We start from the raw sequence: 26,972 nt of genomic DNA, 5'->3' as shown, positions 1-26,972 counted from the left end.
ATTCTTCATTTTTAATTGCTCTTTTTCTTTCCTTTTGTTTTGTACATTAAATGGCTGACTTAGTTTTTGGTCCTTTGTAAGGTACCTGGTACATTTGCTTTTTTAATGCTTTTTCATGTCATGACAGTTAAGGTAAACTGCACATAACTGGCGCTTGTCTACAAATATAGTGAAATGGGGAAACCCTGAGATTCCTACAATCATCTTAAAGCTGAGAGGGCTGTTTGTCAGTGTGACACAGCTGCTTATATTCTGATATAGTCCATCAACTAGATTCCTACATTTTACTTCAGAATGTTCTATGTACCAGAAATAACCCTGCAGACGCCCTACACAGTCAAAGGTTTTATAGTAAAACAATTACATTTCTGTATTCAGCAATGTCCATTACCAGGCTTATATTATTGTGGCTTTATCCACTAATCTGGGCTCTTTGTTCGGCTTTAAGGAAAGTGATCCCTTTTTCATTGTGGGTGGAGGTATACAGGTTTCAAATATTTCTATACAAACTTGATACAGTGGTTTTTTATTTCTTTCCAGACATGCTTGTAAAGATCTCCTGAGACCCGTCTGTTCCAGAGCCTTTATCAGGGGAGAGGAAACCAATTACAGCACAGAGTTCTATTGACAAATTTTCTAGAACTGTATAGAATTTGGAGATTCAGGCTTTAAATTACATCTTTAATCAGGGATTCCTTTTGACTGCAATCAAGGATCTGATGTTCTCCTTTTCAAAACCACAAATATCAAGCCCCTATTTCATGTTGTCATAGAAACCATGTGACCAGGTGATCACACACTGCTTACATGATGAATTTAAACCTGCGGTGAACCCAAAATCAAGAGCAAATAATACATTTCCCTGCGGCACTGCAATTACACAGGTATACTTTGTTGTTCAACTGATTTTATTTCTTTTTCTGTATATCAAAGAAAGCATAATGGAGACCAAACACAAAAAGGCAGGTACAAGTGAGGAGGAAAAAATAAGCTTAATCAAAAATCTAACAATTCATAACAACACTGCCACTATTATTGTTCAATATTCAAAGGAATACCATGCTCTTGATGAGCAAAGGTGGCATTTAAACCATTATGGATCAATAATAATCAAAAAACAGTGATGAGTAGTAATGATAAATCGTATAAGTAGTAGTACAGTTATAACAATAGTGATAATCAAAGTGACAAAACATAAGATAATAAAAAGCAGATCTCCATAAAAACCTATCTAGTTTGGACAGTGCAACACCGTGTGTTTGAGTGTGTGTGTTTGTGTGTGAGATCCCAGTCTTGAGGTCCAAGCACTGCAGTCCTTGCTTTACAGACAAGATACAGTTTGCAACAGGAGTACAGGTTATTATTTTAAAAGCGCATTGTTACCCTCCTCCTCATTTCGAAAAACCACACCGAGTGACTCTTAACTGTTGTGTTAATGGCTGTGTTCTTTTTAAAATGTCTGTAGCTTGTGCAAAAAAATTGTGGACTAGTGCAAGTGTCAAGCCGTGGGATGTCCTTTACAGTTTGCATTTATGAACACCTCTCCCGCTCTCTGTCGACCTCAAGATAGCTTTTTGGTTTTTGAATGACAGAAAAGCAAAGGGGAGGATTACTTTGGAATATCAGTTATTTTTTTAATATATTTCTTTACAAAAGTTCACGTTTTCATTTTGCATTTTTTGTTAAAACTATCAATAGTAACATTAATATACAACTTAAATTGAAGGAAAACATCTCTAGTATGTTATGTGTCCTTCAACACAGCACCATCTTATTAGCTCTCAGTCAACACATTTAATTTTTCCCAATTTGCTTCCAAGACTGAAGTATCCATTAGTCCCTTAAGGACACTGGTAAAAACCCAAATTTCTACCGCGTCACTCACTGTTTCAGGTCTCTTCACAGCACGTGCTTTACCAGGATTAGCAAAGTCCGAAAAACGGGGACAGAAAAAAATGTGGTAAGCAGCCCATTTCAAGCCCCATTCTTTTAACAATAGAGGTTTGGGTTTGACCTAAATAAAAATCGGTTAAACTGATTTTTTAATTGCTTGTATTGTCATTTGTATAAATACTGAATTGAATAGAACGGAGACCATAACTTTGTCTTATGCACAGAACTCATGGAAAACAACTGTAAAACTTTGTGGAATCAATCCGACCCTTCCAGATGTGGATGAAATTCACTAACATTACACAATGATCACCTGGGCTTAGGCTGATGTACCTGGTGGTGTTTCCTCTTAAGGCCGTCATATTTCTACATCCACACTAGGTGAAGACAACATCTTCCAACAGGTTTGAAGAGCTGTATTCCAACATAACATCTAAACATTTGGGTGAAAAGTAAAAAATCCACAGGATCAAACCAATTTGTTGTAAAAGCAATAGAGTTGGTAGTTCTAGTCCTTGGCCACAAGGATAATGAGAACTTTACAGGCAGGATTCCTTATGTCCCAGATAAAGAATACGACATTCAGAGACTTTCCCCCAGAAATGCATTTGAAGACATTTTGGAACAGAGCTCTTCACCATCTTTCCCCAGGTTTTTTTATCTTCCACATATCATTCTCACACCTAAAGCATGTTTCGTTACACTAGAAAAACAAATTTATTTCACGTGATTTATATTAAAATCATCCAAAATGCGTTAGTGTCTTTCTATAAAAAGACACTTGCATTAGAATGCTTAAAAACATTTTCAAACTATGTAAAATGTGTCAAAGTGCCGTATGCCAGGATTCTAGGTTCCTCAGCCTCTTTTTGCCCTGTCTATTTGGATTGTCGTGAAAACTGCAAACAGGTAAAAGGGGACAATTAAACAGCCCTATTCTCTCTTAAGTACCTCTTTTTTATATATCCCAAGTCAGTAGACACAACACTTGTCTGATCACACTGCCATAGCAAATTAAAAGGTGACAGTCAATACCAGTTAATCCTCTTTCAATGGTTCAGTCCAGTCCCGTTTTCTCCAAAAAAATCTTTGCTCTAGAGGTGAAAGGAGGTGTAAGAAAAGCAATTCCACAGGAGCAAACTGGGAGTTACTGATGTGACTATCTCGAGTTATTATCCCAAAAAGTGTTTCTGGGCCCACCATTAAATGGCCACTTCCAAAGAGGAAATACTTTTGCATCAGTCTTTAGAGTAGGACAGTTCAAGCATGGCAAGTTGAGTGCCTTTACAAATTATGGGAAGGTCACCGAAGGAAAGTTTTATATAACCACAGGGTTAGGACCAAAAAAGTTTGGATAAAGTGTGCGTTAGGATCAAGGGGAAACTTGAGACGCATTCATCACTAATCAGACAATAGCTGATTAGGTGGGAAGCAGCATGGAAATAGTCTGCTGTTGTGTTGAATTTCCAGGTGTAGATTATGTTGAGACAGTGAAGGTTGAGCAAATGATAACGGGTGCAGCGGAGCCAACTTCAAAAACTAAACAATATTAGCTTTTGATTAGTGCTCAATTTTGTTTATTAAAATCTGAGGAGCCCAAATGGGTCCGAGAAAGTCAGTGTGCAGACCAATTGTGATCTGAGTCTTTTAACTGTTGCTGGTGGCCGGTGGTGGAGGCGACTCAATAACCATCTCCCCTCCAGAACCAGTGCCCGAACTGGTAACCGGAGTGGAATGAGAGACCTGCGAACCCGGCGCAGCACTTCCGGGTCCGCCATTACCGGTGCCGTTCTTGTTGACGGTTGTCGCTGGTTGGCCAAAGTTAGTGGTTCTCAGGGTTGCCAGATGCCGTGGGGAGAAGACGTGGGCCCTTGCTGCAGCTCGGGATTCAAAGCAGACGTTGCAGGCATCGCAGCGGCCTGTCAGGGTTTCCTTTGGCACCGGCTGGCCGGCCACTGGAGAAGCTTCGGGTTCGGTTATTGTGAGATGAACGGGCTTGGGAAGGATGGGACGATTAGCTTTGAGAGCGTTGTACTGCAAGTAGGTTCCTGAGCTCATGTCCACCTTTCCACCTGACAGAGGAGACTGGGAATTGGAGGGTGGGGTGGAAAGACAAGAACAGAGGGAGCAAGTTTAATGCCATGACTGTTTAAAGCCAAATAGGTTGCAGTTTTGATTGAATGAGAAAAAATTCTCCATTGTCTACAGTATATATTTTTCTCTTTATGGATAACAAAGTGTGACTACTTGAAAATTTGTGATAATTAGGTCTCTGTATAATTATATGACACCAAGGCTACATTAATACCAAATATTATGATTTAAATAAGATTATATTTTCAGAAGTCAAACATTTTTCTGTCAAAGAAAATTAGACATAAAATTAAAATTAGGGATGGGCAGTATATGATAAATGGTTTGTTTGAAATGAAAGCAGGTGGAAAATATAGCAAATTAAATGAAAATCAATATCCAATGTGAAATAATTGCATAGTAATGGTAATAGGCATAAAGGCCTGTAGTTTGTGTGTACTAAACTTAATTAAGCTTCAATTCCACTTACCAATTTTTCCTGCTGTAACCGCCATCGCTTCTCCTTGGCTCTTGTGTTTTGGAACCAGATCTGCACCACTTTGAGCGGCAGACTGAGCTCAGAGCCAATCGCCTCACACTCCATGGCATTAGGATGAGCACAGGTCTCGTAACAGGACTGCAGGATGGACAGCTGTAGGCAGGACAAGTGTGTTCGTGGCCTACGGCTGGATGAGTGAGACAGAAAGCCGCTCTCTGTTGGACTCGATTTAGCCACGACTGGGGTGGAGGGGCTGGCTACTTTGGCAGAGCTGGGGGTGTTCGGGCTAACTGGTGCAATGCTGGGGGTGGGGGGCGGGGGGATGGTGCGAGGAGGCGTATGTGTGGGAAGAGCCAGCTGTTCTCTTGATAGAGTGTTGATCTTTATGGGGACCTTGGGGGTCCAGTAGTTCAGCCCATTCTGTTTCTGCGGCACAACCGTCGAGGAAGGAAGCCTGTTGTTGATGGGAGTCAACTTGGGCACCATGCGGTTAATGCTCCCTGGCCCCGGACCAATCTCATCCTCATTGTCTCTATCTTCATCAGTCTTTTCCTCGTCACTCTCCTCTAGTTTTCGTTTCTGGGCTGGTCGTGGGGCAATGGGGATTGGATCCTTGGGTGGGGCTAAAGGGCCAGGAGTGTTGACTTTGGGTGCAACTTTGACCATAGTAACATTGCTGGTGGTTTCAAGCTTGATCTTTGGCACTGCAGATATGCTGCTGCTGCTCAAAGGAGAGACCACAGTAGAAGAAACAACCTCTTTAGGCTTTATGGGAACTGGGATGAATTTTTTCACCACAGTTGGTTTGCCGAGCTCTTTTACAGGGTCCCGCTCAGTCTTGATAAGCGTGCGCACAATGGGAGAAGTTCCTAATGACACAGTATTGTTTAAAGCAGGCTTGTTGGAGAAAATGGGTTTGGAGAGAGGCCAGGTAAACTTGATGAGAGGCTTGCCAACCGCAGCCAGAGTGCCATCACTGATAAACCTGACCTCCCCCTTCCGTTCCCTTGCCCTCATGTTCTGGAACCAAATCTGAACCACCTTCTTTGGAAGGTGGACCCACTCTGAAATCTGTTCAAACTCGTGCTTCCCAGGATTTGGGTCTTTGAAATAGCAGCCATAGAGAATGTCAAGTTGTTCAGCTTGAATGATGGTTCTTGAACGACGCATGTCCCGATACCTTTTTCCTTTAGCCTTTCTTTGCTGCTGGTCTTGGTCCCTCTCCTTGTCCTTCACGTGTTCCCTTTCCAATAATGTTGCATTCATTTTCTCTGATGCCCTCATGTAAATACTAGACTTTGTCATGTTATTGCAGTTGACCAGACTCATGCTGCTGTTGGAGGAGGGCATGGCACTAACAGATTCAGGCTTAACTTGGACGACTACCAGACCTTTGGATGTGGGCCTCAGGCCAAGCCCATCCAACAGCTGTCCCTTCTGTGCTGCAATTTTATCAGCCAGGGAGGAAGAAGCCGATTTTGAACTGTTTTTCCCCATGCTGAGATCCAGGGCAGACTCACAGTCCCCGCCGTTTGACAGATAATGAGAGTTTTGGTTGTGGGAGGAGAGGGACTGCGAGAGAATGGAGCTTGAGAAGCGTGTGATGGTTGGTGGATTAGTAAAGACTGGTACTTTGTTCCCATCTCCAATCATTGAGGGAGCAAGAGAGAGGACATATGGGCTGAGGAACTGAGTAGAAAAGTGAGCGAGGGACAAGGGAAGTGAATGCAGAGCACTGGTGGCAATCCCAGGATGATCCAATGAGTGGGACTGTGAACTTGGAGGATCCCCTTGGGCCTCCAGCTCGAGATCCACATCTGAGTCCAGTCTCTCCTTCTTGACCTTCACCTCATTGCGCTCAAACTCCCCCTTTCGTTTTTTCCTTCGGGCCCTCTGACCTCCTCCACCCTCCTCATCTTCATACTCCTCCTCGGCATCAGAGAGAAACACAGTTGTGGAGCGCAAGACCTTTCCTCCAACTGATCCTTTATCACCATGGACCTCCCGCTGTGCTTCACCTTTAGCAGGGCTCTCAGTATCCTCTCTCACAGACCCACTCTGACTTTCCTCATCAGACACAATGACAGAGGTGTAGACCTCATTTTCCGAATCAGAAGTGAGACAGGAATCTCTCCGACCCTCCATTGTCATATCCCTCTGTCTGCGTTTCCCTCTTGTACGAGACAAATCTATTGCCTGACTCCCTGAAGCTTCAGCATCCTCGCCTTCCGCTATAATCAGTGAGTTTTCCTCCTCATCATAATCATTGTCAGAACTCTGGGAGTGCCTTGTAAATCCTGCCAAATCTTGCAGGTGGTCAGCCTCTGTTGCCCTTTGCCTCTGTCTGGCATGTCGCGCTTGTCTCATCCACCTACGTACTTCATCCTCGGAGAGCCCAACCTCTCTGCCCAGCGCCTCACAGTCTTCATGGGGAGGACTTGCAGCATCAGCCTCGCTACGTGACTCAAAGAACGCCATGAGAACCTCAGACTGGAACTCTGACAGCACTGGAAGGTCTTTATAAATTGATCCTATTATATTACAATGGGATCGAATTTGGTTGTTAGTTAAGGCATTTGTACTTGGACTGGATTTTGGGGTGCCAAGGGAACAACAAGGGCTAGTCCCAGATTGTGATTTTTGAGGGGTAGAATCAGGACTAAGCGTAAGGTTTAAATTAACAGGACTGAGGGTTGCGTTGCTGGGCACAGATGCAGAAGGCGAGAAGCTGTTATTGCGGAGGCTTTTCTCTGTGCCCGCTGGGGAGAGATTCAGGCTAGTTGCTTTATCACCTTCCAGGTCCAACTGATTAGTAGAGCGGTCTCCATCTGTTGTGCTATCTCTATGTGCCTTCCCACTGTCTTCACTATTCTCAGCGGCCACTTTTCTTTCTATATCAGGACACTGTACTTCTTTGGTGTCCTTTTCCTTAACTTTCTCTGTTTCCAAGTCATCTGTCATCCTGCTATCCCTGTCCTTAATCTGAGCTGAGACCTTCTCCTCACTCTCTTGTTCTCTCTCACACTTTATTGTCTGTTTTTGCTCTTCTGGGCAGAGCATTATGTTTGTTGGAAGTCCTGCAGAGGGCCATTGGCTCTGTAAGCTGTTAAGTCTTTGGGTTAGGAGGGCTTGCTGGGCTGTGCTGAGACCTACAAATGGCACACACTGGGTTAAGAGCTGGCCTTGCTGGTTCTCTTGGTGCTGCTGAGTTTGGGCTTGCAGCCCGTTCAAGATCAAGGGCATGACCATTTGTGGCTGAGGCACGAGCTGATGTGCGGCTGCACCAGGAGCAGCACCGGCAGCAAACAGGGAGGGGAGGAGGGAGTGAGAGAGGGCGAGGAAGGCTGAGACTGCCTGAGCTGAGGCCACAGGGGAGGTGAGGAGGGAGGGAGATACTTGTGCAGTCTGAATTTGCTCTCCGTCTTTTGTAGTAGTCACCATCACTGTTCCAGGAGCCGTACAGTTTGTGGTGGTCACTAGCTGAGTGGACGCACTTCCAGATGTGCTCAGTCCAGCATTTGGAGCAGCTGAGGTGCTGCCTCCTAAACCAGCAGTGGCCACTGCGTTATTTGCAGCTTGTGCAACAATTCCAGCATTCCGGCTGCGAGTCTGGTGCAAGACAGATTTCATATGGCTCTCAAGGGTGATGGCATGATTGTAAGAGACTCTACATACAGCACACTGGTAGGGTTTGTTTGATAAAAATGGCCGAGACAGAACAGGAACTGCGGGAGGTTGGGGATCGCTTTCCCCACTTTGTTTTGCAGGGCCTGTTGTCATCCTCTGAATGTGGGATGTAGAGTTGTAATGAACGCTCAAAGCAGTTTTGCTAGGAAAACTTTCCAAACAGGCATTGCATTTGAACGACCGAGTGTTATTTTCAGCTGGCACACCATTTTTACCAACTGACTTTTCGCTGGCGTCTGGGATTTCTGTGTTTTCAGTTGCATTTAGCTGTTTGGCTCCTGTCAATTGATTTCCCTCCTCTTCTGGCTCGGGCTCAGCTTCACATCCCTCCTTCTCCATTATTTTCTCTTCCTCCATCTCTTTGTCTCCAACTGTCGGGGTAGCGTCTGAATTCTCACTTGATTGGCAGGGCTCTGAACCGCCGTCTACAGCAGGCTTTGATTGTGAGGCTTCAGAATCTGATAAAGGAGAATAAAAGGTTTAATTTTTATGTTTTAGTAAATGGGGCACTAACTAAACTCAGAGGTACAAATTTACATAGTTAATTATTATATCAACACACATTGTTGAAATAATTCCCCTGTAAATAAATGTCTTAAATTCCTCAGAATCTTTCCAGTCTTTGCAGAATTTCTAAAGTACAACTAACAATTTTAGAAAGGTCCACATTCTACAAACCCATCCAATAATTATTAGTGGTCAATGCTTACCTGAAGACTTTTTAGCCCCTTTGTGCTCCGCTCTTCCACTGGCACTTTGTTTCAGAACAGCCTGTAAAAACAATAAAGGAGACAGTCAGCAAAATCCCCACAGAAAACTTTGTTCTCAACCGGTTCCTTTCAGATGAGTTTAAATCTACCAACTCTTTGAGCAGCCTGAAATTTGATGTTATACACAGCTTGCTTGGCTAGTCTATGATTTACAAATTATCCTAAAGGAATGTCATAAACTGTCTGATCAATTCAATCACTGCATTAGTTCCATATTAAACACTTATGCACATAATAAACTGTCATTGACCCAATACAATCATGAGTTCACCGACATGTTTATTTTTGTGATATTTACTCAGCCTTTTAAGCACTAATCCAATCATTACAATAATAAACATTAAGTGTTGACTGCCTTAAATTAACCTGCACAAATAAATCATGAAAACATTTCCCTCAGTCACAACTCAAACTTCTTACTTTTAATGTATCAAGAGATTATGCCAGAATAAGTGAAAATTTATGTTTTCATTTTATTTCGATTTCATTACGTTCACATCCCAATGTCAACACGCAACCATCAAATAATGACGCAACGCTGAGGTTGTTGGATAATTTTAGTCAAATCTGCTTATTGTCATTAGGTTGGACATAAATCCTTGTATTTTGATAAAATATAAATTAAATAAAAAAATTGTTGATAAGACCTTAACTATGTTCTTGCACTGATTATATATTATAAACAAGTACTAGACAAAGAAACTTTCCAGTGCATCTATTATTTGTAACCTGTGTAATATAGTGTATGTGTGACCATAAAAAGGGATTAATAAAGCTTTGGGATGGTTTCAAATAGATACGGCAGATTTTAGACAAGATAACAGTAAAAGAACAGTTAGACAAGTCACTTCTCTTTGGTGAGGCTAATGTGTGAAAAGTTACCTCAAAACGTTGAGTCTATTTATGACCATTGTTTAAATTTTGTCACAGAGATTTCTGGTCTTTCTTTACAACTCTCCACAAAACACTTTGTTTTTGTATTGTTTGTTTCTGATGGCCCAAAGTTGATATATCTATTCTAAAGCTTAATTTACATAAACTGCCTCAAATGAAGCTGAAATCAACCCCTAACAAAAAGGAGAACTTCAATTTAACCACAGAGCTACAAATTATGACGCGTTTGCAGACACTTGTTCATCAACCAGCAACAAGGGGACTCATTAAACAATATGTACAAAAGTCATGTATGACCCGGAGTAACCATGTCGCACCCTTCAGGGTGTATACTATGTGTAGGATATATACATTGGACATATCACCCAGCCATACTTACAATGTCCAGCAGTCTGTTGACACAAGATGGAAGTACACTGTGTTGCTCGGTTAGATGCAGAGACAGGAAGGATCTGTCTGTTTGGCCTTTTTGGCAGAGGGGGCACAGCCACTCTGCCACCCCATTGCTTTCACTGCTCAGTGTCTCTCCAGACTCCTCCTGACAGATACAAGAGCATGTTAGAGAATCCTTCTCAATTCTGGAGAAGCAAATGTTGATCACAAAAAGACTATATAAAAAGGAGTTCACAAGGCGGCCATATGGGATGCAAGAGAGTCATTTCATGTGACCAATTTTAAGACAAAAGCATATTTGTGACCAGCAATTATCATGCGCAGCCCCGAACTGCAAGTCCCTTCTTCAATTAGCATGTAACAGTCAAACTAACCCTCGCTCAGTATCTCAATCCTGCAGGCTTTTAAAGTTTCATTTGTGGTTTCTCTAAACATTAACCACGCTTTGTAGGGAGGTTCCCAACATTTTGTCTGGAATGAGTGTCTCAGATCACACAATAAAGCACTTGTCTTTGAAAAGTAGTGGAGGATCCATCTAATGATTGCCGCGGGTTTTATGATGCACCATAATAAACTGGGCTCCAGATTTAACAAATACCATTGTGTCAGACGCCTTCGCATTCAATCTCACTGCGCACAATGAGCCAATATCACGTGAGTCCATCAATTTAACAAATGCAGAACAGACTGGGGGACAAGCAGCAAATGATAACATGTGCCGCTTGACAATTCACAATCACTTCAGTGCCCCCTCCCACTCGGTTTGACCGATACGAGGAGCATGTGGTCAACATGTTAACTGGGATCCCAGATCATACTTGGCTCCAGTTCGGAGCAGTGAAGTCGAGAGCAGACCTCGCAGCTCTGGTGGTTTTCTTCACCCTGCTGCAAACATCCATAATCCGCGATGCAGCCGGACAGCAGTTGAACGCCACCACAGCTACAGTCCCCTCACTTCCTCCTCATGCCAATTAGCAGGCTAGCGAGGGGTAATACGACCATATAATGTCCCGACGCGGCTGCATCTGCACACTGTACCATCTTTATAACCCACGCTTAATCACCATTTCATAATTAAAAGCCGAGACAGCGCTAGACTGACGCCTCTTCGAGCGTAGTTGGCTAATTAACGAGAAGTCTAATTAGCTATGCCGAGCGGAGATGAATCAATTAGCTAGCAGCTAGGCTTGATCGGCGGCTGAAACGTCGCATTACAGCGGTGTTTCTGTGGGAGCTGGTACCGTAGTGGAGAGGTGATAATCCCCGCAGTGAGAGCCGCTCACTTCTGCGTGACAGGCGTCGGATCGGGCTGGCGGCCGTTCCTCTCCGCTGAAACACTCGTAAGCCCGAAATGAACCAGGAGCTCGGGAACAGTCGTGTGACTTTGCTAGCTAGCCTGTTAGCAGACAGATAATTAACTGCACCCCCCCTCCCTCCGGAAAAACTCTGCCCGGTCCAGGTGGGAACTGCAGCTCCAGCAACAACCGACTGGTTCAGCAGGGTAGAGGAGGGAGAAAAGCACAAACGAGCACCGACTTCGGGTCACAAACCTCGGCCTCGAGTTAGCTCCGTGCCCCGCTGGTTGAGGACGTGTAGCGCCGCTCCAACGCCGCCGCCGAGCGCAGACCGAGGCCTACACCGCCGTCTAATTAACGAACGTGGCTCCGCTCACAGATGTGTTAGAAAACACTGCCTCCCCCCGTCCCTCACACACATACCCCCCGCCCAGCAGACCCTCTCTAGCCGCGTCCTAGCGCTGGAATCCACACCTTAAAAACACTTCGGTGCAACACATGTCCATGTAAACTATGATTTCACCCGTAACTGGCTCCGAAGAAGAAGCACACACACCAGCTCCGAACGCGGAGGCACGGGCCCCGACGGTGGGGGTGGTGTCGGGAGGGAGCAGGGCGAAGGAGACGGAGGAGGGGGAAAAAAAGTTTGGGTTTAACGTTGGATTCGTGCGGGGGATCGGGTCAGCGGCAGGCTCGCCGCCGTCGCCCCTCGGTGCCCCGGCGGTCGCAGGCCACTCTCCCGCACGAAGCAGCGCGATCGATCGATCGGGGGAGCGCGTTTAATTAAGTTGAGAGCAATTAGCTAATGCGTTTTACCTGCATGGTCTCCGCTCCAGCACGCACACACGCACACGCTTCCTCCGTGGCTCCTCAGAAGTGAAAAGTTTTCTTTCCTGCCCTCCCCTCCGCTCTCCTCCTCCTCCTCCCTCCTCCTCTCCTCTCCGGCGCTCCCCCTCCCTCTCCCCTGTAGTAAACAGAGCACAGCTCCCCCCGAGGCTCGCTGCTGACATTCAGAGAGGGGACACGGAGATAAAGCTTTATATAATCCAAATATCACTCTTATAGCGGTATAATATAAGCGCTGAACGGCGATCATCGATCCCTGATCAGTGCCTGGATCCGCTAGAGTCCGCGGATTACGCTGATCCCACCCTCCTATCTCCGCCCCTCTCTTTAATATTAAACCTTCCTCATTCTCACGTTAAAGGTGAACAGGAGTGAAGTCCCCCGTCCCGCCCGCCCGCCTGCACCGTGGCGCGGTGGCGACCCTTATGACAGCTGGATGATGGGCCTGGCCTCTCGTGTTTTCCTCGCCACACCGTCCCGTGTGAAGGAGGGTCCAGCGGGGTAAATATTGACGGAGCAGGGCGGATTAAATCGGCTCCATTTCTGCCCCCGCTGCCTGCGTTACTGGGGCAGCAGAGGTGATGCTCCTAAACACTCCCCTTAGCTGTCCGCCAATGCGCCTGTGCAGAATTATATTTTCGCTGACGTGTTGCAGCTGCCCGATTTGGTCCATCGCTCCGTTTTTGACGCCGAATCACACGGATCTCAGAACCTGACCTGCGAAGGTGCGTGAGGGCGCAGTGCACGCTGTTTCACGGGCTTTTTAAAACGCCCCGCGGTTGAGTTTGTGGATTTGCGACTCGGAGTTCGTGGCATAACCCTGCATTAGCTGCGTGGGCTGAATAAGTCAAGCCTGATTAGAAAGAAATATCACTTTACACCAACGTGCAACTGTGCACTTAATATTAACAAAGCAGTGACGAACAGGTTATAGTAGTAAAGGGTTCTGAAATAAGAATTAATAGCTCACAGAATATCTGTGAATGCACGTTTTGGAAATCTAGGTTAAATACCAAGGTAAGGCTATAAGTAACAGTAGTAATGTAAATAGTTTCCATTACAAGTAAGGGGTCACAGAAAAGAGGAAGAAACAGAGAGTTTATTATTATTATTATTGCATAGTTGAGTTATTGTTTAAATGCTTCATACGGCTGGTAATTGTATCCATAATGAGTGATTTATATCTCACATTTTTACATTTTACATTAGTAATAAATTACTGCCCAGTAACTGTTGCTGTTTCAGGGTAATAAACTAAAATGTCTCTTCCTGAAAATACTTAATTGCTCAAAACTAAAGAAAATTAAAGTACATTCCAGGTCCGTAAAGCTGTACTTACTGTATAGTGATTAATAAATTAGCATAGTTATTTCCACTAGTTTATGTATAATGCATTCAAATTAGTATTGTGGTAAATGTTGTAGTCTATTGCAAAAAATGTTGTTAATATTATCATTATTATTATCATTAAAACATAAAAAACTATACACTTTCAGCAGAAGAATAAAACAACATAACCTGGTTATATAGTATTATTATGTTGGTGCATAACTGTCTTTGTGTATTATTTTGGTAGTTACTAGTAATTGAAACTGTAGGGGGTATAAAGTGCACTATCCCTCAGTGAAACAACTTAGTTGTTTAAAACAAAAAAATGCACTAGAGTTAAGATAAGACAAGAAGTGTTTTATTAGTCCCGCAATGGGGAAATTTGAAATGTTACAGCAGCAGAAGACATCACATAAGTAGCATGAAGTACATGGGTGAAGGATTATAAAGAAATAGAAATATACCACAATATATAGAAACAATGTAAATGTGACTAAACCAGTATATACAGTGTAAAGAAAAATATGCTCAGGTTCAACAAAATTGTACTTTCCATACTATGCATTGTTAATTTCCTCCGCTGGTTACTGTTTTATACATTCAAGTTAGTGTCGGGGTAAATGTTGTTGGAGAGGTAAATTATTTCCTAAAAAACTTGGGAAAAACTATAATATAGCATATATTGCAGTCTAGTCTTATTTGTATTGTTCTTTTGTTATTATCATGATAAAAAGTTGAAAAATGTATACCTTTCAGTACAGAGAAAAAAAATATCTTTACACCTGCCTGTTAGGTTACTGACTGTTAAGGCTTGAAGCAGGTTAGAGGTAATTTAGCCGGACTCATGATCCTACAGTGACATCGGTGTTGATGACGCTGTGTCCATTTCAGATGAGCCTGGAAGTGGAGAGAAAGTTTATATGCGACGCTGACACTCTGAAGACTCTGGAGGAGCTCGGGGGTATGTGTTAAATTTGTCTACCACACATTTAACAGATGGGTAATTTTAGAGTGCAGTTATTTATCCGTTGCAGTGATCCCTGTCAGCTTACAAATGTTCACAGAAATTATTTTCCAACCTCTAACGGTGTTAGTCTCTGTGGTTGGTTGATGTGTAACTGCAGAAACACTTCATGGCCATCTGGGTATTTATTTAACTATCTCTCTTCCCCATCTTTTCTTTCCTCAGCCGTCTGTGTTGGTCAGCAACAGTTTCAAGACCAGTATTTTGACAACCCCCAGTTTGATTTGACATTGAGAGACATGTGGCTGCGTAAACGTAAAGGATGCTGGGAGCTCAAGTGTCCAGCAGAGGAGACAAATGGGGAGCAAAGTAGAGCGGCAGCCCTGTGCACTCGCTACAAGGAGATAACCACCCTGCATGAAATTCAGCTGAGAGTGGCAGAGGTCATCCCAGACGTTTGTGAGGACAGAGACGCAGAGAAGGCCTCCTCACACCAGGATGACTCATGGCTGAGCAGAAGGAATCTGGCATGCTTTGCCGATTTTACGACGGCGAGGCAGTCATTCAAGCTAGAGGAGGGCGTGCAGATAGATCTGGACCAGGCGGATTTTGGCTACCATGTGGGGGAGCTAGAGGTGGTCGTACCTGAGGGAGGAGATGTGCAGGCCGCTCTGGAGAAGATTGAAAGAACGGCTCAAAAGCTGGGTGGGCTCAAAGCTGTCATCCCGCTCAGCCATTTAAAAGCATACAGCACCATGTATCATGATATTAAAGTTTTATTTCTCATCCTTTACAGGTCTGACCGGAGATCGTCGAGTTGAGGCAAAAATGAGCATTTTCCTCAAAAGATATCACCCAGAGCACTATGCGAAATTGCTAAATGCGCACATTTTATGAGAGACCACTGATTATTTTAACATGTGTATAAAGTGAGATATTATTTATTAGAAAAACATTAACTTAAATGTGCCAGTAACTTTAGGGATGCTCAAAGTTTACGTACATCTCCAAGACATTTCCTGTACATTCAAGTATGGTAAAGCAACAGACCCTTTCCTCTCAACCTGAACATTATCGTCCAATGTACTGCAAGCAACAGTTGTGTGAGAGTAACTGTAAATACTGAGAGTAAACAGGGTGACATACTCTCCATTTACCATCAATGATGATTGTTTTGTACTGCGATGTTATGATTAGACAGACAGCTCCAGATAAAGAGCTGGTGACTGTGTTTATTCTCAAACCACAATCTGATGGTCTCAGACTTGTTCTTCTGTCAGAATTTACGGCTTCGTGTGCTTGAATCAACAACTCCAACATTCCTCTTGTCTTTTAACAACAGTTCCAACTCACGTCAAGTTTTTCACAATTAAAAATCTTTAAATCCATGTTTATGCCTCAATAATTACCTGAGTTTTTGCCCCTGTACGTTGGTATCTTTTTTTTCAGGATTTTCACGAAAATTGGTGGAACGATGGGACATGTGCAGAGAAAGAACTTGTTAAACTTTATTCCTGTTCTCTTTCACTTTCTTTAATGTTGCCAGATGAGGGCGTTTTTGTTTACACTTTCACCAATTTCCCAGGGAATACCGCCTTAAAACAACATTATGAAATACCACTTTAGAGTTGACACAAAATTAAGATAAAAAAGACAAGTAGGAATAAAAAGGGTAAGGGGTCGGGGAGGGAGGGGGGCATTGTATTCATGAAAGGGACCTCGGTCTCAAAATAAGACGAAAAACTTTGCCAGATCTTATAATAGTTCTGGGTGGAGCTATGGGGTGTGTATTTAATACGTTCAAGGTTAAGATGGGACAGACCCCCTGGCAACCCTTTGTGGTGTTTACATGACTTTAAGATAAATCAGGTAATAACACATATCTTTAGAATTTTAGGTTAAAATAAGAGGAGGCCTGTTAAATAAACTTTTAAAGTTTTTTTTAATAATCTCTACTGAAAATAAAATAATATTCTGTCTAGATACATCAAGTTTACCAAAGAATTCCTCCGGCATGTTGATGCTGAATCAATATGTTTTTAGTTTCAACATGAATAAAATTACTTTCCTATTGTAAGTAACAAGGGGGAGCTGGAGCCAATCACAGCTGACGTACAGACAGAGGCATTTGCCTCTCAGATCTGAGCCCAGACGGTGCTAACCACAGCATCACCATGCCACACCACTACAACAGGTCCTATGCAAAAACATGTTTGCATATTTAACTGTGACTTTATGTCAAATGGCAATGAAATCTGAAAAGGTTTGTAACGAGCGAAACCTGATTCTTCCCGTCAGCAATCATGTAGGCTTATTAATACATGAATGCTATAAACATAGAGTCAGACATCCAGAGGGGGGACACGTTTAAGGGCAGAGGCTTTTAGAAGATGTGTAGAGCTGCAGTTGTCAATCATCACTGCTCAATAGTTTCAGTTGTAATAAACATATAATACACTGTTTGGTAGAATTTGTAGTATTAACAGTAGATGGTTGTCTATGATTGGCTATATGAGAGAAATATCTCTTTGTACTCAGAAACTACTGCATCAGCTACATTAGAAGGAACAAATTAAACTGTAATGAAGACAAAACACAGCAGAACGCAGTGCCTCTTGCAGAACAAACATGGTGTGATTATGTGTCACTTTGTCACAGGCACAATCAGCACAATCATGAGTAAAAGAGATATGTATAATACAGTGGCATGCCCTAATGTGTACACATGTCTAACCCAAAGCCAGGTTCGATAGTCAATATGCATGCATAAAAATGCTGCTCCCCACTCACCTCCACTAACCCTGACAGTCACACCAGGAAAATGACGAGCGGCATCAACTGGTGGTGAAACCAGCTTCTAAAGACAACAGCCTGACGTCACAACAAGTGAGCCAAAAAACAACATGATCATTCCATTCCTGTATCTATAAATATGCTCTCCGTATGTGATTTATGTGATTTATGTATGTATGTCAGTGATGTGTTAAATGTACAAGCTACTGGATGATCTGAATTTCCCTGGGGATTAATAAAGTATCCATCTATCTATCTATCTATCATAAATGGGCCACCTCCGAGATAAGGAGAAGGGGGGGAGGTAAAGCGTCCACTTTGTTAACGCCTAACTCAAGTTAAAACAACAGTATATATGGTTTACGTACATATACTCTTAGGTCCATCACAGCATAAAAATAAAATAAAAAGGAGCTAAGTACAAAATATAGTACAAAAGGATACAATGCAATAAAATACAATCATTAAACACATGCAGACTTTTGTCTGAGTGTTTCTAAAAACAATAGCTTTTTACCTTTAGCTCTTACGATCCCATTTTCTGAGTCAGTTAATTGAAACGTAAAAGGATCAATAACATTTCTCAGCAGAGCCTGACAGGTGGGCCTCTTCAGAGGGAAGACGTGTTCCACAGATTTGTTGTGAATCGTCCACGTTGTCGGATAAAATAAACACAGCGCCGTGGTCGTCCCTGTGTGTGGATGAGCAGGAGAGATGCTGTTCTTCGTAAACACTTTCCCTCATCGTTGTCCACATTCATCTGATAAGTTAACTATTTTCAGTGTGTTGCACGTTTTAATCTCTGTGCCTTGTTTATGCAATTTCCCTGTATTTCAAGTGTAAACAGAATCTGAATCGGACTGGTTTTATTGTCAAGCAAGTTTACAAAGACAAGGAATTTGCTGTGGCGTATTTGGGCAAGTATACATATAATAAAATTAAGCAAATATAAAGATTAAATGAGAAAAATACTATAAGCACCAGGGGAGAGGTTGTGTAAGTACTTTGTATCATTGGTATTACACAACAATTACCTTTGGGGTTTTTCTCGGTGTCATTATTTAGTGAGATCATATTGTTATTGTTCATAGCAGCGGGGGGTTACTCCTCGTTTCATTCGTGAAACCGAGTGTGTGTCACATGACAGTGAACGGGCACGCGCAGTTTTTTTTTTTCTCACACTTTTGTAAACAACATGGCGGCTGTCGGAGTGGCCCAGCGAGCGGACTGATCCCACAACGAGCTGTCAAACCCGCAGCTCTCGGGGGCGATCACCTCGTCGCTGTCGGAGTCGCACCAGACACAAGCTGTTCTCCCGGTACCGACCCACGACGAGCTGGACCGACGTGCTGCCGAGAGGACAGACAGACACACGGTGAGGTTAACGCGTTAGCATCTGGAGCTAGCTCCACCAAGACCACCAGCGGGCGGGCGGACGCGGTGCAAAACAACAACCGGGGAGGAGGCGGAACACTCCGGGACACTTTGTTCTGACAACTCCCCGTGATGTCCGCTCAGCCCGTGCACACGTGTGTCGCCCTGCCATTGTTAGCTAACTTGTGTTTGTGTCCGATCGTCTCACCCCACTGTCTCTCACCAGGCCCTCCTCAGTCTATGGGCTCTCAGTCCAGTTCTGGGATGTCTGGTGGAAGGAGCTCCTCCAGTGACAACCCAGCGGAGCGGTCTGAAGCAGCAGAGCCGAACCGGAGCCGCAGGACGGCGGACAGACAGTCATCAGCAGCAGCACCATCATCAGAAGCAGCACCATCATCAGCAGCAGCAGCAGCAGGAGCACCAGAGGAGGACGTCGACCTAGCTGAAGTGCTGGCTTACCTACTGAGGAGGTGACATGACCCGGACCCTGATCTAAACACCCTGATGGGTCGTTCCACACCGTGTCAGATCATCACACTGTGGGGCCACGGATCGTAATGTCATTTGTCATGCTGATTTGGTCACATGAGGAACCTATGGAACTGAAATTCCACCTGTCTGGCATCTAATTTAGATAAGAATAAGATAAGATGTACTTGTATTGAACGTCCGTGGAGGAAATGTAAAGTTCATACAGCGGCACAAGTAGCAGCAGAAGGGGAAACATATACATTATAAAAGATAAGAATATGACAAGAAATACTTTATATACAATAAAAATGAAACGGTCTAATGGTCGGGTGGCAAAATGAGCCCCTAAGCAGTTTGACGCTCAGAGCGAGATGTGGGCTTCCAACGTTTGTTTTACTAATCATATTTGCCTTAATGTAAACCACAGAGAAATCCTTGTTATTACACTGTAAAGCTCCTTTCCAGTTCCATATTCAATCTGAAAAAACATCAACCGTTTTATGACTGATCATTACAGTTAAAATGTAATTGCATAAAAGAACAATATTTCAACATTTTCACCAAAGTTAGCTGTCATCAAAGCCTGCAGAAAGTTTGGTCTCTGTGGTTTTTGAGTTGATGCTGGTATATTGTTAAATTATTCGAGCGGTTGTTGTGATGCATGATTATTTAATTTCTGATTTCTTGCCGATGAATGTACTCACGTATGTTCCTCTTTAACATGGGGTTGAACTGGTGTGTTGTTTGTGTGTGTGTGCAGGGGCCAGGTCAGACTGGTCCATGGCAGTGGAGCCACAGGGCTTCAGCTGGTCCAGTCGTACTCTGACTCTGACGAGGACAGCGATGGAGCCTGGGAGGGTCGGCTGGGAGACCGCTACAACCCACCAGGTAAGTCCCCCCCCCCCACTGCTGACAGATTTCACTGCCCAGGCTGTTGGACTGTATCACCAGTTGCTCTCCAATCTCATTGTCTTTCTAAGCGTCTAATATGTGTTTGGCTCCTCTGTATTCTTTTCGTATCTTTTCCCATCGAATATTAGAAACCTAATCAATGCGCCCATTCACTTGCTCACAGTGAATCCAAATCCTCCAGATAAGCTCCTGCTGTAGTCTCTCATGAGCCGACTAGGACAGTCTACAGAGTTTTTACTCAGTGGGGGGTCTGCCGTTAAAAATTCTCAAGATTGTCGGCAGAATCTGTCTCTGACAATTGCATTGACACATGCAGTCCCTCCGGTTCAGTGCATGTCTGAAAGCAGCTGTATACTTTGGAGGGCCAGTGAATATTATTTAAAGCAAAAGCTCTGTTTCCCAGTATTAAATAGCAGTGTGTTGGTACAGTATGTTACTGACTGTGTAATTGGAATCCACCCAATTCCCAGTATCACATGCAGGATGAGCTCATACCAGTAATGTATAAGATTTCAGTTTAAGATACAAGTAGCTTCAGCAGTTTGGTGTTCTAAATACATAGGACCATTGAATCACTATGAACGTTACGTAGCAAGTCCAGAAAGTTTGTTTACTGTTTGTGTTCCTTTGCCAGTGGACACCCAGCCGGACACACACGAAGTGGACCTTAGCGAGATCCGAACTCAGATCCTGCTGGCCACAGCCTCGTCCACCCAGAAAGGCCGCCAAGGCTTCACACACATGCTAGCAGAGGTCAGACTGGCAAATTTCTAGCACTTTGAAAATAAAGATGTTTCAATTCTCACAAGTTTCACGTTGTTGACTTAATGTGATGTTTTCTTTACATTTTAGAGGGAAAAAGGCAGATGTAAAGGCTCCAGTTTTTCTCATGGGGAGTGCAGTCGTATCCGCACACAGTAAGCGCTTCAAACAATCACACACGTCTAATGTTTCTCAACAACCTACTTGAGAATGGCACTGAGAAAAAACATCAGTTCAGAAAAGCAGCACATTAAAAAACCTGATTAAGTATTAACTTCTGTCTGTTAATTTATGTTAACCCTTGTTTTCCCTCACAGTTTCTTGCCAAACCATGTGTCCCACAAGGACACATACCAGCAGAAAGCTTTCTGTGGAGTGTACAGCGAGGAGGGCAACATGTTCCTCTCGGCCTGCCAAGGTAAATAAGCCCAGATCCAACATGAGAACCCAGAGGAACCGATTCAGATCTGATCAGGATTCTTTGTGGTTGTTTAAAACTGCTTAGAAATCAGAGGAAAACATGTTGTGTTATGTAAAGTAGTCAGTCCCAGAAAAACACTGTTTTACTTCTGTGTAAAAAATCGGACAACACAACTACCAAATCTAGTGGCAATATGTTTATTTTCACGATTTAATACATCTTTACTTTTTTTAGCAGTTGCTGTTTTGCTGTCAGTTTTTCTTTTCTCATCCAGATCCAGATGTTTTTATCCTGCAAACGCTGAATTAGAAGCCAAATGCTGTTTACAGGATTGTTAAATATAACGATTTGTATTTTCTGATGCTCTGTGCAGACCAGAACATCCGCTTGTACGACACCACCAAGGGGCGTTTTAAACTGCTGCGGACGGTGAGGGCTCGAGATGTAGGCTGGAGCGTGCTCGACGTCTGCTTCACCCCCGACGCGCAACATGTGCTCTACTCCAGCTGGTCTGATTACAGTAAGGCTCCTGTCTTTCACCGTGTGATACAATGAGCCACTCATTACAGAGTTTCGGTAATGCAGGAGTTCCCTCCCCCCCCCCCCACCCCCAAACCAATTCAAAACATGAGCTAAATGTGATTTTGTGTTTCTACCTTCCACAACATGTGAGAAGTTTTCTCTCCAATTCACCTGTACCACAAGTTTCTTAAAAATTGACACAGTTTTTTTTTGTGTGTAATCCTGCTTAAAATAAACACAAACCAGGTAAAGAACAAATAATTTCCGCTCACTAATTGAAAAACGTTTCAGAAAACAGAGAGAATCAATTTTTTTGTAAATTCCATTATCATGACTTTCAACATGCGGTTTTGTTAATATCTGTTTTATCCGTCTCTGTCTTCCCCACAGTTCATTTGTGCAGTATAGATGGCGACAGTGAAAACCACACCTCCCTGGACCTCAAGTTAGTGTTTCCCTCATAGTATCTTATAACATAACAGAGAAGGTAATCCATCATTCCCTCCGTTCATTACCACCTGGATGAATGATCCTGTCACCACCTCAACCCCCACCCTCTCGTTCTGTGTCTTCTGTTCATTGATTCACACAAAGCACTGCTATTAAAACTCATGCGCTCCTAACACTAGCATTGTTTAATGTGTGCCTTCATCAAGCTTTTTGCTGTGGCATGATGCAGTACACAGTGTAGTTATGATTCAGTGATTGTGCCACTGCTGCTTTGTCAACCTGCTTTTGTGTGTGTTTGTGTGTTTTTAGTCCAGATGAGAGGAGGTTCTGTGTGTTCTCCCTAGCAGCCTCCACAGATGGCAAAGAGATCCTGGGAGGGTGAGTACACATCACGTTTAGGATTCAAGGGGGCGTGGAAACCAGGACTGAGGCTGCTTCCATACTACTACGTTTTTGTTTGAAAACAGTGTTTTATTTTTAATACCCGTCCACACAAACAGTACCGTCATTGTAAAATGCCGAATTCAACTGCACAACAGCGGTTAGCAAAGACAACAGGGTCAGCAACACATCTAGTTAAATATCCATGTTGCGTTCTACATTAGTACATTAGTTGTTTTCTACCGGAAGAGGGTCATGTGATAGGAGCCTGAGGAATCAGCAAAAGCTACATTGTAACTGAAAAGAACCAATCAGCAAGCAGTTGTGTGTGTCTAGGCAATGTTTTTCCAAACATCTCATGCAGCCCTGGAGTTTAAAAAGCTAAACGGGGACAGCAGCATTCCAAACCTCTCCGTTTTAGCGCCAGGAGATATATCTGTAGCAGAGCATGCGTTTTCAAACAAAGACTTAGTAATGTGGCTGCAGTGCGAAATGTAAATCCACACATCTCTTCTTTTTCTGACAGACGTTCGAGCGAGGTGGAAGTTGAATACATCTTTTCAACTTGTAGCTAGTGCTGTTAGTTCTTGAACTTTTTTTTACAGAAAACAGACCAACATTTAATACATACATGCAAACATTCACTTTAAACTACTACTTTTAATCCATTCAGTCTACCGCTCCTCTCCTTTCAGAGCAAACGATGGCTGCCTGTATGTTTTTGACCTTGAGCAGAATAAACGAACGTTGAAGGTGAGTGTGTTTGTATTTACTTTGTACTTGTATTATATGTGTTATGCTTTGCTGGCATTGGTGCGTCTTTACATGTACCTGTAAAATCCACCACTGTTAAAGCTCTCTCCTCCTCCTCATGCGGTCAAGGTGAGCAGAATAGTAACTTTCAAGCCCGCATCAAGTTTGACACCACCTTGCCGCCTGTAAAGCCCCTTTTCCACTGGTCAAAAAAAAACACCGACACCCAGTATCATCTGGCTTTTGGCTGCAATGGTAATGAATTCAATCAGCTTTTACACCCAGGTCATATAACATCTTCAGTAGACCCTGCTCCGATCAGCAGTAATGGAAACAGGACTAATTTGGCAAGACAGTGAGGGGAGAGCTGCTCAGTTGTCGGTGCATTTCTGATGTCAAACATGACTTACCAGGTGGGAAAAAACTGAATGGCCAAGTCCTGCTCTGGCAGTGGGAAAGAAATCATTCGCCCTTTTTTTGCTAATTTTGGTGTATCTGAGGTGTGATGTAGAATAACAGAAGGCTGCTGCCTTCAGAGGGACTAAGGGGGTTAAATCCACCTCCCTCCTCCCACAACCTCCCCCCGTGCAGAAGTCAGTGGCTGACCTCTACCATCTGCTTCAGCATGATCCTACTCTCTGTCAGTCCGTCCCTAATTACCCCTGCATTACTGTGTCTATGATCTATTTGGAACTTTTGCCCTTCTCTGCTTTCCTTTATCTTCATTGTGTATGTGGCTGCATGGAAAAGGATTATTCTTTGAATTTTCTTAATTTTAACAAATCCCATGAAAAGACTTAACCTACACCTGCTGTCTCCGACTAACAAGCACTGATATATATTTTACTGAGGGAGAGCTCCCTTGTTTCCATAGACTATTAAAACATGCCGCACATTCATCACCATGAACACACACCCTGTGTGTCCAACACTCGCCAAACTCCTACTACCTGTACACACTCCAGCCCTACATAAGGATTAATCTGCCGCTGAAAGTAGTCCTCCAACATGCTCTGTTTCCTCCAGGTTAAACACTACAGCGTGCAGGACAGTCAGGGAATGGCACACTGTCCGTGTTCTACAAACACATTGTCTTGTACACCCTGGACTCTTAAACACACTGAATGCTTCTGACGTGTCTCTGGTCACAGATTGATGCCCATGAGGATGACGTGAACGCAGTTGCATTCGCTGACGGCTCGTCCCAGCTGCTCTTCTCTGGCAGCGACGACGCACTATGCAAGGTGTGGGACAGACGGACGCTGCGGGAGGACAGACCGCAGCCTGTCGGAGAGCTGGCCGGACACCGGGACGGCATCACCTTCATCCACAGCAAGGTGGGGAACACCTGATTAATTAAATGCCAAAATTAGCTCGGTAGACCCACATTAGGTCCATTATATTGGTCTCAGAGCGTCTGAGGGTTGTTTTGTTTTGTTTTTTTAAAATCTGGTTCTTCCACTTGTGTCTCGGTTGTGCCAGGGTGATGCACGCTATCTGATCAGCAACTCCAAGGACCAGTCCATCAAGCTCTGGGACGTCAGGAAGTTCTCACCCAAAGAGGGCTTGGCAGCGTCCCGCCTGGCTGTCACCCAACAAAACTGGGATTACCGCTGGCAGCAGGTTCCCCAGAGAGGTGAGGAGGGGGGGTCATATGAAAGAAAAACAGAGGAGGAGGTAAAGATTAATGACCGCACCAATGGGAGGTCCGTGATTAGTGAACAAAAATAGTTAGCAGTGTTTATTCACCTACTGGCCCTGTTGTCCCTTTCAGCCCTGAGGAGACACAAGCTGACAGGCGACACATCGGTGATGACCTATCGTGGTCATGGCGTGCTGCACACCCTCATCCGTAGCCGCTTCTCACCGGAGTTCACCACCGGGCAGAGGTTCATCTACTCCGGCTGCTCAACCGGAAAGATCGTCAGTGAGTGTCACCCCGTAGGAGCATATGTCATTTTTTTTGTGTGCGTTGTTAATACGCACATCTACAGGAAGCTGCATTGGTTGAAATGTTTGTGTATGCGTGTTTTGCAGTTTATGACGTCCTGACGGGCACCGTGGTCTCCAGGCTGTCGGGTCATGACGCCTGCGTGAGGGACGTCAGCTGGCATCCATACGAGGACACCATCATCAGCAGCTCGGTGAGTAAAACAACTCCCATGATTCCAGACAGCTTCACAACATCATCAAACTAGAGCTTTTGTTATTGTTTTTATTGACAGACCCCTAGCGACCAAAGTTACATATTGTACGCTTTGACGTAAATATTTCAGCGTGACTAAATCCAGAAGAAAGTTTTCAAATATGTCACCTAAGTCACAGAGGCATTTGAGTTGTGACAACCTGTCCTCGTCCTTCTCTGTCTGTCCACAGTGGGACGGAGCGGTGCGAATGTGGGAGCACAGACAAACGCATCCTCTAGAGGAGGAGAGAGAGCGGGACTGACGGCGAGAGAAAAGAGACAAAAAGGAAAAGATGTCGGGGGAAGAGACGTCACCACAGACGGAGAGACTGGCCCGAACAGAGGCCGACGATAAACCCAGAGGGACTGGGAGAGACTTTAAATATCTTCTAAAGTTAATGCTGGATATTAATGATTCCAATTATAGCGCGGATGTGAAGTGATCAGTTGGAAAGCACCATAGCCTTGACATTGTAACGGTCAGGTTAGAGGGACACTGAGGACAGCCTGCTTCTGTTTGTCTGGTTTTCTTATGTTTTTTGCCTCACTTGTTGTGAACAGAGTAAACAGGCCAAACATTTTTCATTTGGCCTGAAACTCTGAAAAATGTGCTGAAGCTGGAAAAAAAAGCTACACAGCACTTATTAATAATGATCTGTTGAAAAGTAATGGTAAGCTAGTTCAATGTCAAATCAATGTTGGATTTTGCAGGGAGCAACCGAGGAGGATGATTCTGTATAAATGTAAAGTACTTTAATGGTATGTGCATTCAGGGAGTGTATTTAGATTGTCGTTAGTGCTGATTTGACTTTGCTTCAGAGATTCCACATGTAAACATATTGTATATGAAAATATGGAAACAATCCAGTACCGTACTTGCCCTACAATAAACCTATCATGTCATTTTGTAAACCCGGTGGTCACCAGGCCCGCCCTAACACACTGATAGTTTACAGTCGACCTCACGGTAATGTTAGTCCTCTTTAAAGATGTCTTAAAGGGGAAAGCAGCTCCTGTATTTACACACAGCACTGGTCTTGAGCACTCAACTCTGTAAACACCAGCCCTGAGCCAATAAAAACAAATTGTTGGCCAATGTAAGCCTGTGATCTGCTCAGAAAAGGTTTGAATGTGTGTAATAATGTGTTGAAGACAGAAATAGGGGACGGGGGATATGAGTGTGTGGATTAAAATATACACACTCATCTGTTTATGCAATTTTCAGGTGTTTATATCAAAGCCCATATTTCTCTCTCTGACCGTTGTTTTACATTAACAATAAAATCTTTATTTAAATGTTATTGG

The 26,972-nt window shown here is 43.7% G+C and overlaps 3 protein-coding genes across 3 annotated transcripts; 2 read left to right on the top strand and 1 right to left on the bottom strand.

Annotated features, from left to right (window-relative positions):
- Positions 1-890: 890 nt before the first annotated feature.
- On the bottom strand, positions 891-12,656 carry zfhx2 (zinc finger homeobox 2). Its single transcript, XM_053412899.1, has 5 exons — positions 12,321-12,656; positions 10,196-10,354; positions 8,863-8,923; positions 4,457-8,610; positions 891-3,978 (listed from the first exon to the last, which is right to left on the bottom strand). Exons 1-5 carry the CDS (start codon positions 12,324-12,326, stop codon positions 3,541-3,543), a joined length of 4,818 nt encoding a protein of 1,605 aa, XP_053268874.1. The 5' UTR covers positions 12,327-12,656; the 3' UTR covers positions 891-3,540.
- Positions 12,657-12,769: 113 nt separating this feature from the next.
- Positions 12,770-16,031, top strand: thtpa (thiamine triphosphatase). Its single transcript, XM_053412898.1, has 4 exons — positions 12,770-13,075; positions 14,571-14,640; positions 14,869-15,348; positions 15,440-16,031. The coding sequence occupies exons 2-4, from the start codon at positions 14,571-14,573 to the stop codon at positions 15,538-15,540; spliced, it is 651 nt and encodes a 216-aa protein (XP_053268873.1). The 5' UTR covers positions 12,770-13,075; the 3' UTR covers positions 15,541-16,031.
- A 2,599-nt stretch (positions 16,032-18,630) lies between these two features.
- Positions 18,631-26,968, top strand: dcaf11 (ddb1 and cul4 associated factor 11). Its single transcript, XM_053412280.1, has 15 exons — positions 18,631-18,811; positions 19,037-19,280; positions 20,042-20,169; positions 20,828-20,946; positions 21,046-21,110; positions 21,273-21,373; positions 21,750-21,896; positions 22,289-22,343; positions 22,658-22,726; positions 23,425-23,482; positions 24,634-24,819; positions 24,965-25,118; positions 25,257-25,409; positions 25,520-25,626; positions 25,859-26,968. The coding sequence occupies exons 2-15, from the start codon at positions 19,051-19,053 to the stop codon at positions 25,928-25,930; spliced, it is 1,644 nt and encodes a 547-aa protein (XP_053268255.1). The 5' UTR covers positions 18,631-18,811; positions 19,037-19,050; the 3' UTR covers positions 25,931-26,968.
- Positions 26,969-26,972: the final 4 nt, after the last annotated feature.

The sequence above is a fragment of the Pleuronectes platessa genome, chromosome 20, assembly GCF_947347685.1.
Source record: "Pleuronectes platessa chromosome 20, fPlePla1.1, whole genome shotgun sequence".
Lineage (NCBI taxonomy): Eukaryota > Metazoa > Chordata > Actinopteri > Pleuronectiformes > Pleuronectidae > Pleuronectes > Pleuronectes platessa.
Note: the sequence above shows the minus strand (reverse complement) of the source record. Positions and strands in the feature narration are given on the sequence as shown.

Excerpts from the sequence above, each read along its gene's own strand:
- thtpa (XM_053412898.1), top strand. The coding sequence starts at position 14,571 with ATGAGCCTGGAAGTGGAGAGAAAGTTTATATGCGACGCTGACACTCTG. Across the intron at positions 14,641-14,868 it reads GACTCTGGAGGAGCTCGGGG|CCGTCTGTGTTGGTCAGCAA; the intron begins GTATGTGTTAAA and ends TTCTTTCCTCAG. Across the intron at positions 15,349-15,439 it reads AAGAACGGCTCAAAAGCTGG|GTCTGACCGGAGATCGTCGA; the intron begins GTGGGCTCAAAG and ends CATCCTTTACAG.
- zfhx2 (XM_053412899.1), bottom strand. Across the intron at positions 8,924-10,195 it reads TCAACAGACTGCTGGACATT|GCTGTTCTGAAACAAAGTGC; the intron begins GTAAGTATGGCT and ends TTGTTTTTACAG. Across the intron at positions 3,979-4,456 it reads GGTTACAGCAGGAAAAATTG|TCTCCTCTGTCAGGTGGAAA; the intron begins GTAAGTGGAATT and ends TCCAATTCCCAG.
- dcaf11 (XM_053412280.1), top strand. The coding sequence starts at position 19,051 with ATGGGCTCTCAGTCCAGTTCTGGGATGTCTGGTGGAAGGAGCTCCTCC. Across the intron at positions 20,947-21,045 it reads TCACACACATGCTAGCAGAG|AGGGAAAAAGGCAGATGTAA; the intron begins GTCAGACTGGCA and ends TTTACATTTTAG. Across the intron at positions 25,410-25,519 it reads CTCAACCGGAAAGATCGTCA|TTTATGACGTCCTGACGGGC; the intron begins GTGAGTGTCACC and ends CGTGTTTTGCAG.